This window comes from Podarcis tiliguerta (assembly GCF_965153285.1).
Source record: "Podarcis tiliguerta genome assembly, chromosome: 13".
Lineage (NCBI taxonomy): Eukaryota > Metazoa > Chordata > Lepidosauria > Squamata > Lacertidae > Podarcis > Podarcis tiliguerta.
This window is the reverse complement of record NC_139546.1, coordinates 33,065,634-33,083,912: the sequence shown is the minus strand read 5'-3', so window position 1 is coordinate 33,083,912 and position 18,279 is coordinate 33,065,634. Positions and strand designations below refer to the sequence as shown.

At 46.0% G+C, this 18,279-nt stretch overlaps 1 protein-coding gene across 3 annotated transcripts; it reads left to right on the top strand.

The window, feature by feature from the left end:
• Positions 1-10,235: 10,235 nt before the first annotated feature.
• On the top strand, positions 10,236-16,635 carry SGF29 (SAGA complex associated factor 29). Of its 3 annotated transcripts, XM_083409376.1 has the most exons (11): positions 10,255-10,351; positions 10,975-11,023; positions 11,287-11,365; positions 11,672-11,747; positions 11,934-12,006; positions 12,104-12,168; positions 12,568-12,697; positions 12,798-12,944; positions 14,337-14,372; positions 14,455-14,617; positions 15,779-16,635. In XM_083409376.1, the coding sequence occupies exons 3-11, from the start codon at positions 11,291-11,293 to the stop codon at positions 15,893-15,895; spliced, it is 882 nt and encodes a 293-aa protein (XP_083265502.1). In that variant the 5' UTR covers positions 10,255-10,351; positions 10,975-11,023; positions 11,287-11,290; the 3' UTR covers positions 15,896-16,635. The 3 variants fall into 3 exon arrangements, with proteins under 3 accessions (XP_083265501.1, XP_083265502.1, XP_083265503.1); XM_083409375.1 differs by lacking the exon at positions 10,975-11,023 and having other exon boundaries at positions 10,236-10,351; XM_083409377.1 differs by lacking the exons at positions 10,255-10,351; positions 10,975-11,023 and adding an exon at positions 10,644-10,662.
• Positions 16,636-18,279: the final 1,644 nt, after the last annotated feature.

The following is an 18,279-nucleotide window of genomic DNA, read 5'->3' as shown; positions in this document are numbered from 1 at the left end:
TACCTCAGGGCAGTTTGCAATACAATTTTAAAAACCCAAACCCAAATGGAAAGGCTTGGAAGGTTTTATTTTCTATTCTGAGCTTAAATATGCATCCTTCCATTGGCCTTTATGAGGTGTGAGGGATGGCTGCTGTGGCCGTCTCTTCCTCAGTCTCATCCTCGTTGGTTGTTGGGCTGGGCTGCGGTCATCTTGACCTTCTTCAGCGTCACTCTCACTTGCTGCGAGCAGTAGACCTTGTTCCTCCTCAAAAGAAACCACCATTGCGTGGCGTTCATCTATCTCCATATCGACGTTGCCATTGTGTCCAGAACCTGAGTGTTGTGATCAGACTCAGAGCTGTGGGGGGGGGGGGGGAGTGAGGGAAAGATTTGTAAGCAGTGCACACCACAACTTCCTGTGGCCCATGTGTGAGTATTGGCTTGACACCTGATCCACACCCAGTAGTGAAAAGTGAAGGGATTTTAAATATGTATTACCCTAAATTTGTACCGTTCCCATTGTTTTCTGATTATGTCTCTTGCCTTTAAAAAAGGGGCAGCCCCTTTTTTATATAGTGGACATCTTGTTCCTTTCATTGGCAGAAGGGCGGCCATTTTGTTGAGCAGCACAGAGGAGGCCTCTCACCTGCGTTTTTCATTTGTTGGATGCTGTCCCTTTCCGTTTTTGCTCCGTGCGTTGCAGCTTCAATACTATCTTACGTTCATGGCCCCCAGGATTTGGGCGGTTTGTATGATCCTCCGCCTCTTTCTTGGAACGACCTTTGCGGGAGGAGCCACCTAGTGGAACCAAACACAACTTAATAGTATTCTACATCACAGGCAGTTGGACTATAATTTCCCCAAACAGCTAATTATTTTGAGGGTGAGGGGTGGCCATGCACTAGCGTGCATCTGCTTCTCTAGTGTTACTAGGGGTAGGGATTCTGCAGCTTTTAGCTAATGCTAATTTCACCACACACCCCTAGCCTAAGAAGCAGAGGTGAGCTGCTGTGGCTTGTCCTTTGCATATGCAGTTTTCCTGAATGAAGCAAAGCAGCCTAGGGAGCTGTGACTTAAGCCCTTTAACCTTTTCCCCTGGGGTCATTTTTTGCTACTCAAAATCATACCCTCTAGCTGCTTTTCCACCCATGGAGGAAAAGACTTGAACAGCTAGAGGTGATTCATGCAGGACAGTAGATCTTTGCTAGTCATCTTGTGAATCGGGCACTACCAGAGTAATTCACATTTATGCATCACTCTGTTTGTGAAGAGCATTCCAATGGTAACTTGGGGCTGTTTGTTTATAAGGAAAAACGCACCACATAACTGACCCACAACATCCAGGGATGCCTTCGCTTAGTACTGATTTGTTAACCCTTTGACATCCTTTTTCCTCCTTGCTGTAGGCAAGCCACAAAATCACTACAGTATAATGCTATTACAGACCAGTAACCTGTTTTAACCAACTTTATGGCAGCACACAGCTGGATTGGTTAAAGATGCACAAAAACTTGGCTTGCAAGGCATGTATGTGGGTGAAGCTGGAATTCAAATTTTACGGTGGGAGATTTGTGAGAAGGGAATCAGGGGTGTTAGAATTTAATGCAGCAAACAGAGGTGCAATCTTGTGCACGGGATCACTCACAGCTTGCTGTTCAGCATTACGGTTTTACACTGCCCCTAGTTCCCTGCCATCCTTCTATACATTTCTTCTTTATCTATGCCAGTGTTTTTCAAACGACCCAGAGCATAGTTTCTACTGCAACCCTAAGAATCCCTTCACAATATGGGATTTTCCCGTCTTTGGGTTCTCCCCCATTTCTGCAGTGCACTTACTGCTGTATCTGTCCGTCAGGCTGTAGAAATCATACTGGTCAAAGTATTCCACCTCGAAAGGCGTTGGGTGTAGCTTCTCGACTTGGACGAAAGAAGTCGACATGCTGGGACCGATCTTTCGTTGACAGCTAGCGGAGAAAAAGGAAGGAAGGAATGACAACAACCAGGAGTTCAAAGTGCTATCTGTCTTCTCTGTGAGCCTGTTTTTCTCTCTCAGTGTGTTTGGGAGACAACATATATATATATACACCCCCAGCAACACCCACAATTGCATCATCCTCTTCCACCCCTTAAAGCTACAGGCAACAGATCTCAGAATCTGATGCAACTGGTAAAATATCTGATCGTGCCAATCCCCTTCACATGACAATACAATCTCCTTTTCCGTATACTCAAGGACTTCCCACTCCCACCCCTCACCTGATCTTATAACCAAAACTTTCCATCAGGAACATGCTGAGTAACTTGTAAATTTCTCTGCAAAGTGGTTACCCGGGAGTGCTGAGGGCTGGGCATCATTCTGCTCACAGGACGACCTGATCCACTTTGTGTATATTTGAGAGGGTCTATGTGTTGATCATGATATTGAGCATGACTGTCTGACGGAAAGCTGAAATAACCAACTTTAAACCACATTCCTTAGTTCAAGTGTAGAATCTACTGCTTACTTTTTATTAATCACATACTCAAAATTACAGTGTGAACTACTTGTTAGATTAGTGGACTAGTAACTAGGACTATTACTTCCAGATAAATTAGTCCTGTTAGTCCGTTGCAAGGGGAAATTTTTTTTTGCAGCACCATCAAGACTAGTAGATTATGGCATAAACTTTCAACTCCATTGCATCATATCTGTCTATGAATGAATATGCCACAGATCTGATGAAGTATGCTTCATAAAAGCTTATGCCAAAATAATCTGTTTTTAAAGTGCCACAAGATTTTTTATAATGTGGACTAGTAACATCTTTAAATTACCCTTTTGGGCATACAGAGTTGTAGTGTTTATTTCAGTGCAATCTTGCCTATGGAATGATGACTCTATGCTGTGTTATACTTGCTTACATATTGTAAAAGCCACTTTAAATTGTCCACACAGTGCAGTGAGTGGTTTGTATAATACCCTGTAGCACCAAGTAAGCAGTGTTTACCTCCATCACTGCACCTGAGAAACTAGGTTTGTGATGCCACGGAGCACAGGATTGTTCTTTAATGGGCTGAAGCTACAGGAGGGTAAATTTGGTAGAATATTAGGAGAAACTCATTGACAGTAAGCACTGTTTGAAAATGGAGCCCCCTGCCAAGAGCTCTCCTTCGGTGGAGATCTTCAGGCAGAGGATGGATAGGTGGACATCTTTTGTGGGTGCTCTAGCTTAGGATTTCCTGTGTGGAGCCAGGGGTGGGGTAGGCCAGAAGTCCTCATGCCCCCTCCAACTCTGTGATTGTGATGGATAGCAATCGCCACCGGAAGTGGTCTAAAGTGGCTTTCATATATTCCAGTCCCTTATCCTATGCTGAGATATGTCTTCTTGCATTTCCTGCTCCGTTCTTTTGTGTGTCTCTTGCAGCTTCTGGTGTCCACCTGCAAGGTGAGATTCCCCACATCTGCTGAACAGATAGACAGGGGATCCCTTTGTGCTGAACATGGATGCCATAGACTGGCCATCCATTGCAGAGGGCAGTCCTCTGTTGGAAGGAATCCTCTGTTTTATATGCAACTGCCAGGGATTGGGAGTCCCTGTGTGATTAAAGGACTTATAATATTTCTCTAGTGTCTGTTAAGATGCTAATCTACACATGCTCTGAGAAATTATGCATATAGAACCAAGAAATGCAATCCAGTTTATCAGCTTTTTATCCCACTGTTCCTCAAAGGAGCTGAAGCTGGCACACACCTCTCCTCCAGCTCCCCTTCATTTTATCCTCACAGCAACCCTTTGAGGTAGTTTAGGCTGAGGGTTGTGACTGGCCCAAGGTGGACTTCATTGCTGAGCGGGAATTTGAACCCAGGATCCCTGGTCCTAGTCTAACCCTATGTACTGCGCCACACCAGTTTGTGGAATCAACTCTAGACCCAAATTTTGATCTGTTATTTCTTTGCGCTGGTGTGCTGCCCTGCATTTTCTACCTGGTGTTGTGTCTCACGTTCCCCCTAGGCAGGGCCCTTTTGCTCTTTTTCTAAATGTGTGTATTTTTATCTGACTGAGTCCTTGTGGTTTGGATACTGCCCAAGACACACAAACAGATCAAGTCACAAGGAGAGGCTGAGTCAATGTTATTGTTATGTTCCAAGGTGACTCTACTGCTGTTCCTGTTTTTCCTTGAAGCAATTCTTTTTTCCCAAAACACCCATACCAAATCCCAGCTACTGCTCTTATGTTGTTAATTGGATCACAGTGGAAGCTAGAGTTGTTTTAAGAGTAAGAGATGAAGAGGCAAAGTGTCGTATGTGTGTGTGGTTCTGTGTTCAACAGAAATCTAGAGACGGGAGTCACATTAACCATTTTTGCCAAAACAGACATAATGTGAGAGATCTGTGATGGTATTGCCTGAACTTATTTTTTTTTAAAATCCTTAAATTAGCCGTGAGTGGGTGGGGGTGAAATTTTTAGCAGAGCAGCTGACCTGGAGGAGGAGATTTAACTGCTAACCCACACCTCTCACCCCATTTTATTGCTCTAAATCTAGGGCTGGACCTACCATTTAGGGGAGACCACCTCAAGCAACAGGGATGCGGGTGGTGCTGTGGTCTAAACCACAGAGCCTAGGGCTTGCCGATCAGAAGGTCGGCGGTTCGAATCCCCGCGACAGGGTGAGCTCCTGTTGTTCGGTCCTAGCTCCTACCCATCTAGCAGTTTGAAAGCACATCAAGTGCAAGTAGATAAATAGGTACCACTCTGGCAGGAAGGTAAACGGCGTTTCCATGTGCTGCTCTGGTTCACCAGAAGCGGCTTATTCATGCTGGCCACATGACCTGGAAGCTGTCTGCGGACATACGCAGGCTCCCTCGGCCTATATAGCCAGATGAGCGTGCAACCCCAGAGTTGTCCGCAACTGGACCCAACGGCCAGGGGTACCTTTACCTTTTACCTCAAGCAACAGGTGTTATGGTGGGACGTGGCCTTTCCTGTGCTCTTCTAATCTAGCCTGATGCCCTCAGCTGTGGTGGAGGATCATTTTCCATTTCTGTTAATGTACCTTTCAGACTTTCCAAGGATCAAAAATCCCCACATTTAAAAAGGGAAAGGTCCACACCAACACTGGGATAGGGAGGCCTTCATGCAAATACCCCCACATTAATGGGGACATAGGCAGGTGCAAATCCACATTTTGCTCTGGTGTGGACAAACCCTAAGAGCCAATGGGAGAGGAAAGGGGGGAGGCGTGCCATCTTGGCTTTGGCCTCCTCAGACAGTAAAATGCCTTGGGCCAGTCCTGTCTAAATCTCCACAGCTCAAATTGTTATTGCTCCTTGCTGCGGGGTGGAAGTGGAGAATGCTATCTTGATATATTTTCCTGTTTGTTCCCTCGACATGCCCTGCCAGTCTTATTAACAGTTGGGAAGGCTAAACCCGCCTCTCCAGCACTGCTGCCCCAATAAAAATGGAATATACTCACCCAAGACTCTTTTAAAGCTGAATTTAAAAACTTGGTCGATCTGATTACTGGTATTGTTAGTTGCACACACAGTAGGAATTGCATTATTTAGGGGCATGAAGGGAGATTTGTTGAAAGAATTGTTCTTAGAATGCTTGAACCTGACTATGACAGGGAGCTGGATAAACTATATGTCTCCCTGATCCAGCCTATCAGAGGGAGGGGTGTTGAGTGTACTTTTGGCCAGCTAGTGTACTCACCCTGGTTTTCATACCCCTGCATATGCATGTCTGCATAGAGTATCTGAATATAGCATAAAATCCAGTGTGTGGGAGCCAGGAAAAGAAGAGATTTTGGCTCACATGCTTTGGATTTTACTCTCATAGGCTTTTTGCCAGACATTATACTTCTACGTGGGCATGCAGGAATGTTGGGAGAAAAGTCAAGAATGCATGCTCTCCCCCACTCACTGCAATGGGCTGGACCAGAAGAGAGGTATCCTTCAATCTGGTCTAAAGTATGTGGACTTTCTAGTTCATCGTCATCTCCTCAGGAGATGGTATGGAAAGAAAAAGGTTGGTCCAAATAACTCAAATACTGAGCAAGCCAACAAAACCACGGGGCTGTTTAGCAAGAAATTAGCTGGTGTGTCCTTTTCCCAGACCAGTGGCAAGCTCCACGAAGCAGTCTTTGACCAGAGAGTATCATGACATTTTGTAATATCTTGTTTACTTACAAATGTACAAACAGAGGATGTACCCGGTGATGGAGCAACAATTTTGAAACCAGGATCACTTCTCCAAAATCAACAACATGCCATCACAACTCCCCAAAACTGCTTCTTGCCAGTCAAACTTCAAAAACCAGCCTGCAATCTTGTCCACACTTACCTGTGGACATAATTAATGAGACTTATTTCTAAAGTTGCTTGGTCCCTGCTCCTGCTAACCTAGCAGTTCGAAAGCACGTCAAAGTGCAAGTAGATAAATAGGTACCGCTCTGGCGGGAAGGTAAACGGTGTTTCCGTGCACTGCTCTGGTTTGCCAGAAGCAGCTTAGTCATGCTGGCCACATGACCCGGAAGCTGTATGCTGGCTCCCTCGGCCAGTAAAGCGAGGTGAACACTACAACCCCAGAGTCATCCGCGACTGGATCTAACGGTCAGGGGTCCCTTTACCTTTACCTTATTTCTAAAGTCACTGGACTCAATGGGACATATTTCCAAGTACATGTGCATTAGATTTGTGCTTCCAGATAGCCTACACTCCAAAATATCCCTCTCTAACCTTTCACCCAAGTGGCTGGTGTTTATCTAATGAGCATCTTCCAAACCATCAAAGCCTAGAAAAAGAGTGGCCTCGCTTGTAGCACCATAACAACATTAAGGGGATGATTGTGGGCGGGCACAAGAAACAACACCCATCTCAGAATCAGCAGACTCAGCAGTATTTTTGAGAACAGAAGTGATTTGATTCTGTTTCAGATAAACAGTGGCCTAATCAGAAAACATGTATCACCTTCCTTGATACCACACCTACCACCCTCCCCTGGCTTGCAGGGTTTTTTTCATGGGAGCTCTGGTGTGGGTATTGAGAGTTCCAGTAAGCAGTCTGTATTTTAACCGCCCCCATGCAAAATGACACAGCAATTGCTTCATTTTGTTTTTATTTCCCCTTTTTCTTCTTCCTAGCAGTAACCGTTTATTTTTCTGTGGGTGGGAAGAGAGACTCCAGAAGCTGCAGGGAGGGACCAATGTTTGTGTGTGCCATAAAACCGCATTTTTGGGACACGGCCACACGTATTTCCATATGGTTGCAGTTTTCAGTTTTCTTCATGAAGGTCTAGCCTGACAATGCTTGCAGTCAGCATAACTATGAATGCCACTTGCTGACTGCATTGCAAGAGTGGCTCACCTGTGGCTCTCCATGACATTGGACTGCCAGATCTTATTGGTCCTAGCCAGCATGGCCAATGGGCAGAGGTGATGGGAGCTGTAGTTCAGCAACATCTGGAGGGCACCAGATTCTCTATCCCTGCACTGAAGCTTCACATAGAATTTCCAGATTGTACCTATCATAGAATCATAGAATTGTGCAGTTGGAAGAATTTCAGCTAAAGCATCCATGACAGATGACCATCCAACCTCTGCTTAAAAACCTCCAAGGAGGAGAGCCCACAACCTCCTAAGGGAGTCCATTCCACTGTCAAACAGCTCATACTCTCATAAAGTTCTACCCTGTTCAGTCAGAATCTCCTTGAAATTTGAATACATCATTCGAATCCTACTTTCTAGAGTAGGAAAAAACAAGCCTGCTTCATCTTCCTTATGACAGCCCTTTAGATATTTGAAGATGGCAATTAGATCTCCTCGCAGACCCCTTTTTTCCAGGCTAAACATACCCAGCCCCCTCAACCATTCCTCATAAAGCTTGGCTTCCAGACCCTTGATCATCTTGTCTATACATGTTCCAGCTTGTCAATATCCTTCTTAAATTGTGGCACCCAGAACTGGACACAGTACTCCAGGTGTGGTACAATAGAGCAGTACGGTGGTACCTCGAGTTACAAACACCTCAGGCTACAAACGCTTCAGGTTACAAACTCTGCTAACCTGGAAGAGTTACCTCGAGTTGAGAACTTTGCCCCAGGATGAGAACAGAAATCATGTGCCGGCAGCACAGCGGCAGCATGAGGCCCCATTAGCAAAAGCACAACTCTAGTTAAGAACAGTTTCAGGTTAAGAACGGATCTCCAGAACGAATTAAGTTAATAACTAGAGGTACCACTGTACTCTTACTTCCCTTGATCGGGACACTATACTTCTATTGATGCAGAATATCACTAGCTTTCTTTGGCGCTGCATCACACTGTTGACTCAAGTTACGCATGTGGTCTGCTAAGACCCCTAGATCCTATTCACATGTACTACTGGCAGGTCAGGTGTCCCCCATCTTATATTTGTGCAGTTGGTATAAAATACCTCTTGCATTTCACGACAACGTGACCTCACTGTTTAATTTTTTACTCTAAACCCCAGTTGCTGCAGCCCCTATAACAGTATCTGTACAAAACTGATAACAATGTACTCCACAATAAAATCGTTGGTCTTCAAAGGAAACTTTATGTTGTTTTTCCTGAAACAGCTGGTCCAATGGCTACCTGTAGATATCACTGAAGCTAGGGGCATAGTTATCTTTTGAATCCCCTCCCCTGCAACGGACAGTCCTGCTTTGCCAGTGCTGTACAATCTTATCTAGGATCAGCAGTCCTGGTTCAGTTTGTTCTCATTTGCTAGAAGGAAGCAGAAGAATTATTAACTAGAGTCAGAAGACAACACAGGGATCTTTCAGGGGGGGATCCTTGGTTGTAGCTGTCCTAGAAGAAAAAAATTGATCGGTTATCGTTTTCCATTAAACCTTTTTGGGTGCCTTTTTTATGGTTTCTTGCCAGGATTTCCTTTTTCCTAAGACACTAGGCATTCTAACCATACATGCTCACCACATCTTCATAATTTGCTTGTGATTCAGATCAGGTATGGAAGTCTTTAAAACATTTCCCTACAATGTACTTCTTTCGCTTTTTATTTGATGGGCTATGCTTCCTTTTTATACTTAGTTTAGTTTTCCTTTTGTCCTGATGATCGTATGTTGATTTCCTAATTGTTCACAGCTTTTGAGAAAGCGGGGTACAACTGCTTAAAACAAACGAGATTCCCCCTCCAAAGAAAGGGGGAATTTTGCATTTAGTTTCCACCACAACCCCTTTTAAAGCAGATATCAGAAATTTTTAGATTATTGAGTAATCTTGTCCATTTAGTTGGATTTGCTGCGACACTATCCTCTAAAATTCCAACGCAGCTTCATTCTGTTTTATTAATATTGCAATCCCGTACATACTTGACAGTAAGTCCGACTGATAGCCAGCGGGGCTTACTTAGGAAGAAGCTTGCATAGGAGCAACAACTTCTCTGTCCCCAAAAAGAGCTTTCCCCCACTCCTCTTGAAAGAAAGAACAGCTTTAGTGGCTCTGCTATGCGCATGCGCTGCACCACCCTCGAAAAGCAGGATTTAAACAGCCCCAGCTCCACCATGCTTTGCATTAAATGCCGACGGTAGAGTAGACCCGGAGCCTGACGCCCCATGGTAATTACTACAACTCCCAGGAGGCCCTCGTGCAGAAGGTTTATCATTGGCCGCAGCCCTCGTTCAAGAGAATAGGCAGAGGCTGATTTTCAAAGAGCTGCAGCAGCAAATTACAAAAAAACACTATCGACAGTGCTGTGGGCGGGGGGGGGGAATAATCACATGTAAGGGCAAAATGTGATACAAGATGAAAGGTGAAGTTTGCAGAAAGGGAAGGCTGGCAGTTGTATAGATATAAAACATTTTTATTAAATTTTCTGTTTTACAATTTAGAATACTCATTTAAACAGCCTTAAAATATCAATGACTTCCATTCTTCTCTTTCTATGGTTCATTTTGCATATCATATATATGCATATTTTACAAAAGCTAAACCATTTAGTATTCCATTATTACATCCATCAAAAGGGAAGGGTGGCAGTTTGAAAGGGCAGTTCGCTTCTCGCCATCGGAAGATTAGTGGGCTAACACGGAGAGAGTTTAACCCCGCATAAGTAGGACAGTCAGCAGCAGCTCGCTCAAGCGAAATGAGCCGTGGCAGATAAAATAGGCAATATCCCAGTTCCCTCTTTTTTGCTGGAACCCATAGGGAAAGCATACGCGAACTTCCACTTAGCGCCGCAGTAATGACGGACGCACTCATGAAACGTCACTGAAGCTATTCCCTGCCACTGGCAACGGGGCAAGGCTTGCCGGGCTTTAGCATCCGGGAACTCGAGCAGGCAGTTCCCATTATGCCAGCAACAGTATGCGGGGATGTGCGGTAGAGCTTTCCTCGACGCGCAAACAGCAGAACGTATGTATGGCTTGACGCGTGTTCAGGATATGTTTAGTGCGTGTACCCGGGCCACGTGTGCACGCCGCTTATTCTGGCGCGCCTGCAGCAAATGTGATTCAAGGCTACAGTAAGATCGCGCACTGTCAGGCCGCATGGCATGTTGGGATTTTGGCCTCTGCTCAATGGTGCCTGGCCGTGGTGCATGCTGGGAGTGTGGTTCTACGCGGGATTGTTATATTTAATTCTGGTGCAGCATGAGTGTCTGAAGCCTAGATAAACGAAGCCTAGATAAACGAAAAACCAAAAGAAGCCCATTGAGGGATGTGATAGTAAATGGCCCATTAGTCTCAGACTTAACAAATGATTTATGCTGTTTCTTCAAAACAACAGATTTCTGCCAGCAAGGATACAAATAGTATTGAAAGTGGGATTGTGTATGACAGTCCACCAAAATCATCATGAATGAAGGACAGTTGAAGGGCTTCTGAGTTAACATGGAATAATTCCCAGCACATTATTCGGCATTCTACTGTAGAATGGAATCCATTCATCAATAAATGTGTTTAGGGGGAAAACCCTATTTTTTTTATCACACTGCTTTGCATAATTGCATGTATTAAGAGCTATCATTATCTTGATAGGTGCTGTTCATTGAGGTCACCCCAAGCACATTTGTTCTGTATCCTATGTGTAAGTCCCTCCCAACTCTACAATTCTATGGTTCTAGGGATAAACCTCTTCTGCAGTCTTGAAAAAACAGGTCCACATTTGTGACAGTAAACAAGCCCTCAATCCCATTCACCCCTCCTCCCAACTCTTAGGAAAATCTGTTAGCTTTGCTGTATGTTGAAGAGCAGAATTTCCACAGAATGAAATAGTACAGTCAAGATAAAGCACAACATAAGAAATCAATTTTTGAGTTAAATTTTATTTTCTTTTTTTATCCCTTTCAGTAACATGGCTCTGGTATCAGCCGATTCCCGCATTGCTGAGCTCCTGGGGGAGTTGCACCAGCTTATCAAACAGACACAGGTAACATGGTAGCTTTCCTGGAATCTGAAGCAATAGGAAGTGAGTTGGGTCAGATAAAGAGAGTCTTCTTTGCTTGTGGATGTCCAGCACAGGAGAAGAAAGGGCCTCTCCAGCAGTTTCTTGGGATGGAAGGAACATGGTAATTTGTGGCTGCCATTTTGTTTTGATGCTGTGTCAAGCGTCTGTATCCTGAGGGATGGACAGAATATTGGTTTGAGTGAGGCAGGTTGGGTGAATATGGTCTGTGTATTAAAGTAGATACTCTGTATGGCTGGTAAAGTAACCCATAAGCTCTTTCCTTCCTAGGAGGAACGATCGAGAAGTGAACACAACCTAGTCAACATCCAGAAAACGCACGAGAGAATGCAAACAGAAAACAAGAGTGAGTTGCGACTCCACTCCACTTTAAAACATCTGCTTTATACTCTCCAAGACCTCAGTTCTTTCCTGGTTTTTCTATTTTAGATACCACGAGACCAAAGGGCTAGGGGTGAGGGAAGAATTGTGGGGAGACTGAAACCTTGGCCTCCTGTTTACTGTCTCATCTCCCTGTCTGTCTCCCGCTCAGTTTCTCCATATTATCGGACCAAATTACGTGGCCTCTACACAACAGCCAAGGCTGATGCAGAAGCAGAATGCAAGTGAGTGCAGCTCAGTGTTATGTGCCAGTGGGGATACTTCGACTCCCTTAAGAAATTCCCATTGACTCTTACTTGGAGTTTATGCCTCCTTTTCTAGCATCCTGCGCAAGGACTTGGACAAGATTGCAGAAATTAAGTCTCTTCTGGAAGAACGCCGTATAGGTGAGTGCTGCAAGGTCCCAAGAAGGCAAAATCAGTTGTGTTGGGTGGATAGCTTTAGAGCTTTGGAGCAAACAGCTTCAAACCATCCCAGCATAAGCCAATAACATTTAACTAACCAAGGGAGCAGGAGAAACAGAGGGCCGGCAGTGTATGGCTTTCCAAGCTATGTCGTGGGCAATCTTTGGGTGAGTTTGATTTCCCTGAGCAGTGGTGTGGTTGAAATAAGTCAGCTGAGGATCCTCTCCTCTCTCCAGGAAGGAAATGGGGAATGGCTAAAACAGAAGCATCTTGTCAGCCATTGTGATAAAAAGATGCTGGACTAGATGGGCCATCTTATGTTCTTAAGAGCTTCCTGGACACTAACCAAGCCCTCCTTGTCGTTTCCTCTCCTCTTAACAGCTGCCAAGATTGCCGGCCTCTACAACGACTCGGAGCCGCCACGCAAAACCATGCGCCGCGGTGTGCTGATGACGCTCCTTCAGCAGTCAGCCATGACTCTTCCCTTGTGGATTGGGAAACCTGGAGAGAAGTGATTATTCAGGGGGCGCATGGCGGGTGCTGGGGACCTCTCCTGTGCGTTTATGCTTCAGGCCTGCTTACAGCCGCTTCTCTCTCCCTCTCCACCGCAGACCTCCCCCTCTCTGTGGTGCCATCCCTGCCTCTAGCGACTACGTGGCCAAGCCAGGCGACAAAGTGGCTGCTCGTGTCAAGACGGTCGACGGAGACGAGCAGTGGATCTTGGCTGAGGCCGTGAGCTACAACCACGCCACCAACAAGTGAGTGTGTCTGGTAGATCTGGGGCTACAGGACTGCACTAGAAGGCAGTCTGGGGTTCCACGTCCTTCAGTCACAGGTAGCATTCGGCTTGGGGAGCCCTGTGTTTGAACAGGTATCTGGGCCCAGGAATGGGTGTTTCAGTCACCAGAAATTTGATTTTGAAGTCAAAATGGATGCTTGGCCTTCCCTGTCTAAAGCCCTCAGGGAGAAATGTATTGTCAGAAAGGATTCTTCAAGAGGTCTGGTGGTGGTTTGGGCATGTCTGTGTGCCAATGACTGAGCCCAAATTGATGTATGAATGAATGCAATGGTCACCTGGAGCCTGTTCTCTAGGAGGTGCTGAAAAGTGAGCAGCTACATCTTCAGAGAAAGTGGCTTCGTGGTGGCCTAATGCAGGCATGGGAACCTTTGGCCCTCCAGCTGTTTCTGAGCTGCAACTCCCATCAGCACCAGCAAACGACCAGTGGCTGGAATTGATGGGAGTTGTATTTCAACATCTGGAGAGCCAAGTGGGAGAGGAATATTGCGGAAAAGCCTGGTTGGTTCCTGCTGTCCTTTTTGGAGGTCAGCGCTGGGTTTTTGTTTTCTCTGGTGTCTGCTTTGACACAGAAGTAAAAGTTCTGTAATGAGCAGCTCTGAAGTAGGGCAAGGTAATTTGCATTCCCAGAATTGTCTTCATCAGATGGTACTCTTGGAGGTCCTGAGCTGAGGTTCTGGCCTGTGTTTTGCTGGGTGACCCAGTTTCTCTTGGCTCACCCTGGCTTTGGACATGCCGTCTTCTGGCTTCATAGCCCAGAGCCTCATTTTCAGAAGCTTTGAGCTATTGTGCATCAAATGTCCTAGACAATGCCAGGCCATGCTGCAGGCCAGACCTACTTCAGGAAAGGTCCTCTACCATCTTGGTGGAAATTGCTTGTTAGCTTTGTTGTTTGAAGTATAAAGATTGGCACACCTGTTACTATTATTTTTCTTAATTTTGATTTATTGGCTGCCTTTCACCCTAGGGTCCCGGGGTGGGCCACAGTAATTTAAAATAGTGGGTCCTAAAATATACATCTCAGTAGAGGTATATCCTGACAAGTTGCTGTGACCATTTTTTTTTCTTATTGCCTCTTCGGTTCTGATGATGACTTTCTAACAGAGAAGATTCTGACCAGCAGCTAAATGATATAAAATAAATTATCTAGGCGTTCTACATAGGTGACCATACCACAAAACCTGTGTTGCATTTGTGTTAGGTGCAGAAATGTTTTCTAAAGAAGATGGATCCTAATTTTCCCATGCACACCGCTTGGTGTCCATGGAAAAGTTGGAATCCACCTTCCTTTTTCTTGTACAGTCATATGGTTTTGCTTACATTGAATTCTCACCTGCCGTGTTCTCTTCCCCAGGTATGAGGTGGATGACATTGACGAAGAAGGGAAAGAGTAAGTGAAGAAGAGACTCTTGAAGGGGATGAGGGAAAGTCAGATTTGCCCCCCGCCCTTAATCTCTGCTTCTTCTCTCCAGGCGCCACACCTTGAGCCGCCGCCGCATCATCCCCCTGCCCCAGTGGAAGGCCAACCCTGAAACAGACCCTGAGGCCTTGTTCCAGAAAGATCAGCTGGTCCTGGCCTTGTACCCACAAACTACCTGTTTCTACCGAGCACTTATCCACACTCCTCCACAGCGGGTAAGGAAGAGGCCACAGGGCAGGGCAGCTGAGACTCCGACGCTTTCTCTCCCGTTGGTCTTGCACTGTCTCCTATAGGCCACCATAAAAACCGCCTTGCCCGAACGAGACCAAAAAGTCCATTTAGCCTGGCATTCTGCTTCTGACAGAATCCTGCCAGATAACTCTGAAAAACCCCAGTCTGTCCCTTGATAGCCATCTCCAGCGGTTTGTTGTCAACATCTGGCTCTGAACATAAAAGTTTTGCTTCTTCTTGCTCTGACTAATAGCCACGGAGGCCTACTGCCCATGAATTTTGTCTAAACTATTTTGGAAGCCATCTAACCTGCTTCCCACATATAAAGCTGCCTTATATGGCGTCAGTTCATTGGTCCATCTAAGCCACCCTTTCTCAACCTGTAGGTCCCCAGATGTTGTTGAACTACAACTCCCATCACCCATAGCTAGCAAGGCCAGAGCTCAGGGATGATGGGAGTTGTAGTCCAACAACATCTGGGGACCCACAGGTTGAGAACCGCTAAGCCGAGCAACGCCTGCCCTGGCTGACGGCCACTTTCTGCCAGAGGTCTTTTCATTCTCCTTCTATCCAAGCATTTGAAATGGAGATACTGGGAGACTGAGCTTGGGTTCTTTGTGCAAACCGTGAGCACTGCTGCAGCTATAATGGTCTCGTTTGGATGCGGGGCTAAACTATGGTTTGGCATTGTGTCCTAACCTTGTTACACTGTGGTTAGTCTTACTGAAACGAGCCCTCTTCAAACCACGGTTGATTCCCACAGCCATTGCAGGAGGAGAAAAAAGGGGAGCTTGTTCGTGAAACGCTGAACTGAAGTTCTAGTTGCATCCAAATGAAGCGAATGCATGTGTTGCTGTCATCTAGCACTTCCCCAATGTGGGGCTTTATCCTGTGTCCCCCCCCCCCCCTGCTTCCCACCCTGGGTCTTTGTGCCTGTGATTCTGTGAATTGCAAGTGTTGGAAGGTAGCAGGGGTCTGGGGCAGGGACAGCCTGCTTTGACCAAGTCATCCTACAAAGTAGTTGATTAACATTGCTCTTAGGCTGAATTTCCTCTGGGGTTATCTCTTGAGGTCATGGGACCTAGGGCCTTTCCCCTCTGTGAGATAATGCATAACTTTCTCCTCTGCCCCCCCCTCTCTCTCAGCCGCAGGACGATTACTCCGTGCTGTTTGAAGACACCAGCTATGCAGACGGCTACTCTCCACCCCTCAATGTAGCTCAGCGCTATGTAGTGGCTTGCAAAGAAACCAAGAAGAAGTGACAGCACCCTCTAGTGGATGCTGGTGGCGTGGCGAGGAACCAGATCTCTCAAATGGACTGTTACAATTGCAGAGTTAATAAAACAGAAACTGATAGGTGCAGGAGACAGGTTTTTTAATAATAGATCCCATGTCCCCTAACCACAACAGCACACTGCAAAGCGATAGAAATGTTTTACATGAATTCTGTACTTGTGGGAGTTAAGGCAGAGCTTTTGACTTGTGGGCAAGCTTGGGCTTCAGACCAAATGGATTCAAGGCATTGGATATTGAGCAGCCATTAAATCTCATTTGGTGGCCTTGGGCAACTGAGCATCTCAGCCTGGCCTATAATAATTTTTATAATTATAATTATAATTTTATTATTTATACCCCACCCAACTGGCTGCGTTTCCCCAGCCACTCTGGGCGGCTATATGGGTGTTGGGAAACACAAAAAGAGAGGGTGAGGAAAGAGCCATGTGTGCTGCCCCAAATAAAAATGCCATTCACAAAATGGTGGTCTTGCAAGCCCAACAACATCAGTGTGGCTGGCTCTGGATTCAGAGTTTAGAATTGTGAGGGTTTTCTCTTCACGGGGAATGGGATATTAACATTTTCAGGCCTGGTGTCTTTACCAGCTTAAAATGCACGTTTCCAGCTTAAAATGCACCTAAGTCATTCTTGATTTGGATCAAAACTGGTTTGGTGGGAAGTTCATCAAAATTTAGCAATTAATAAAGAACAGCAGGATATTTGTGAACTGTGGTTGACGTCCTGTGTAGATGATTTCCAGACCAGCGGTGGGGGTTCACAGGATACCAGTGGTGTAGCGTGGGGGGTGCAGGGGGGGCCGGCCGCACCAGGCGCAACATCTGGGGGGGGGGGCGGCGCGCTCGCACTCGCAGCTCTCTGCCCCTACCTGGCTCACTCACTCTCTCTCACTGCAGTGCTGGCTGTGCGAATCCGATCCGAGCCGCCGGGTCGCCGCCCACTGTGGAGGGGAGGGTGCCAGGCGTGCGGTGCGGTGCGGAGAGAGAGCGAGGGACTATCTGGGGGAGGGACAGTGCAGCGGGGGGGGGGCGCAAATTACTTGCCTTGCCCCGGGTGCTGACAACCCACGCTACGCCACTGCAGGATACAGACTAAGTCTCTCTCCATCACCCGATTCCTTTCAGCCATAAAAGGCCCTTGTTCATCTCATTTTTGGCCTCTCTCCTGTGTGGCTGTGAACTTATCAGTCAGTTTTAAGCTTGTTAAAAATTCATTTAATCTTTACAGGGTTTGCAGATTAACACTATTAAACAGATCCGCCCAGCCACTGAAAGAAACGCTGCCAAGACTTGAGCAGGGTTTGATACCTTTGCCTCAAGTTTGGTTCTTTGGCATTTTGTTGAATAAACAAGGTATTGTTACGAGTTTGTGCGTGCCGGACCCCTTTGATCCCTGGAATTAGGCAAGTGTTAAAAACTAATCCAGCCAGACTAGTCTGCAAAGGAAGGGGCTGTGGGAGATGCAGTTGGGTGGAGCCCCCCCCCTCAACTTGTGAGAAGGAATAAAAGTCAGAGTTGAGAGTTAGGAGTTATGTGAGCCAGAAGTTGTATGCAAAAGCTACATCCTGGAACAGCAGAGAGCACCATCCAAGATCTCTGCTTGAATCCAAGGCTATGGCAATAGGAGAAACAAGACCCTTTTGGGATGTTGATGCTTTGAACCCCTCCATTGTAGGCTCAGGCTGTAAATGTGTGTAAATAAGTCATATAACACAAAGACACCGCAGTCTTCTCTGAGCCTGATTTCAAAAGGAAACACGAACCCGGGGTAAGTGCCTGGAATCTTGCACCACTCAAGAGATTGGGGTGGCACAAACACACTTCCGGGCTGAAGTACTTTCAAGATCCCACCACCTCCCCAGTGACCATGAGATGATCCTCTAGGCTCCACCCCTCCTCAAGTAAAAAACTCAGAAGCCCCACGGATCAAGCACTTTTAAAAATCGTGTTAGCCAATCCATTTGCTGGCGGAGGCCTCTGGCTATCCACATTCTGGATTTCTCTGTGTTCTGCTGCTGGATGATTCAAGCTTCTTTTAGAGAGAGTCTGTCGTACCCAAAGATGCGTATGTGTGACAATTCCAGAAGACAGTGGTGCAAATCCTATGTTTGCTAGTTGGGTCAGCTTTTGAGAAATGTGAATGCTTTCTTTTTTTAAAAAAAAAAAAAAGGAAAGCAAAGCAGCTTTCTTGCCCTTAAGGCTTAAAAAGTATTGTTGTGCACAGCCTCAGTCTTCAGGCTGTGCAAGATTCCAGACCAACCCTCTCCTCTCAACAAGGTTCTTCCAGGCGGCTGAAAAATCTCCCGTGAGAAATTTGGGCTCGGCTCGATTTTGCAACATCAAATTGTTTTCGA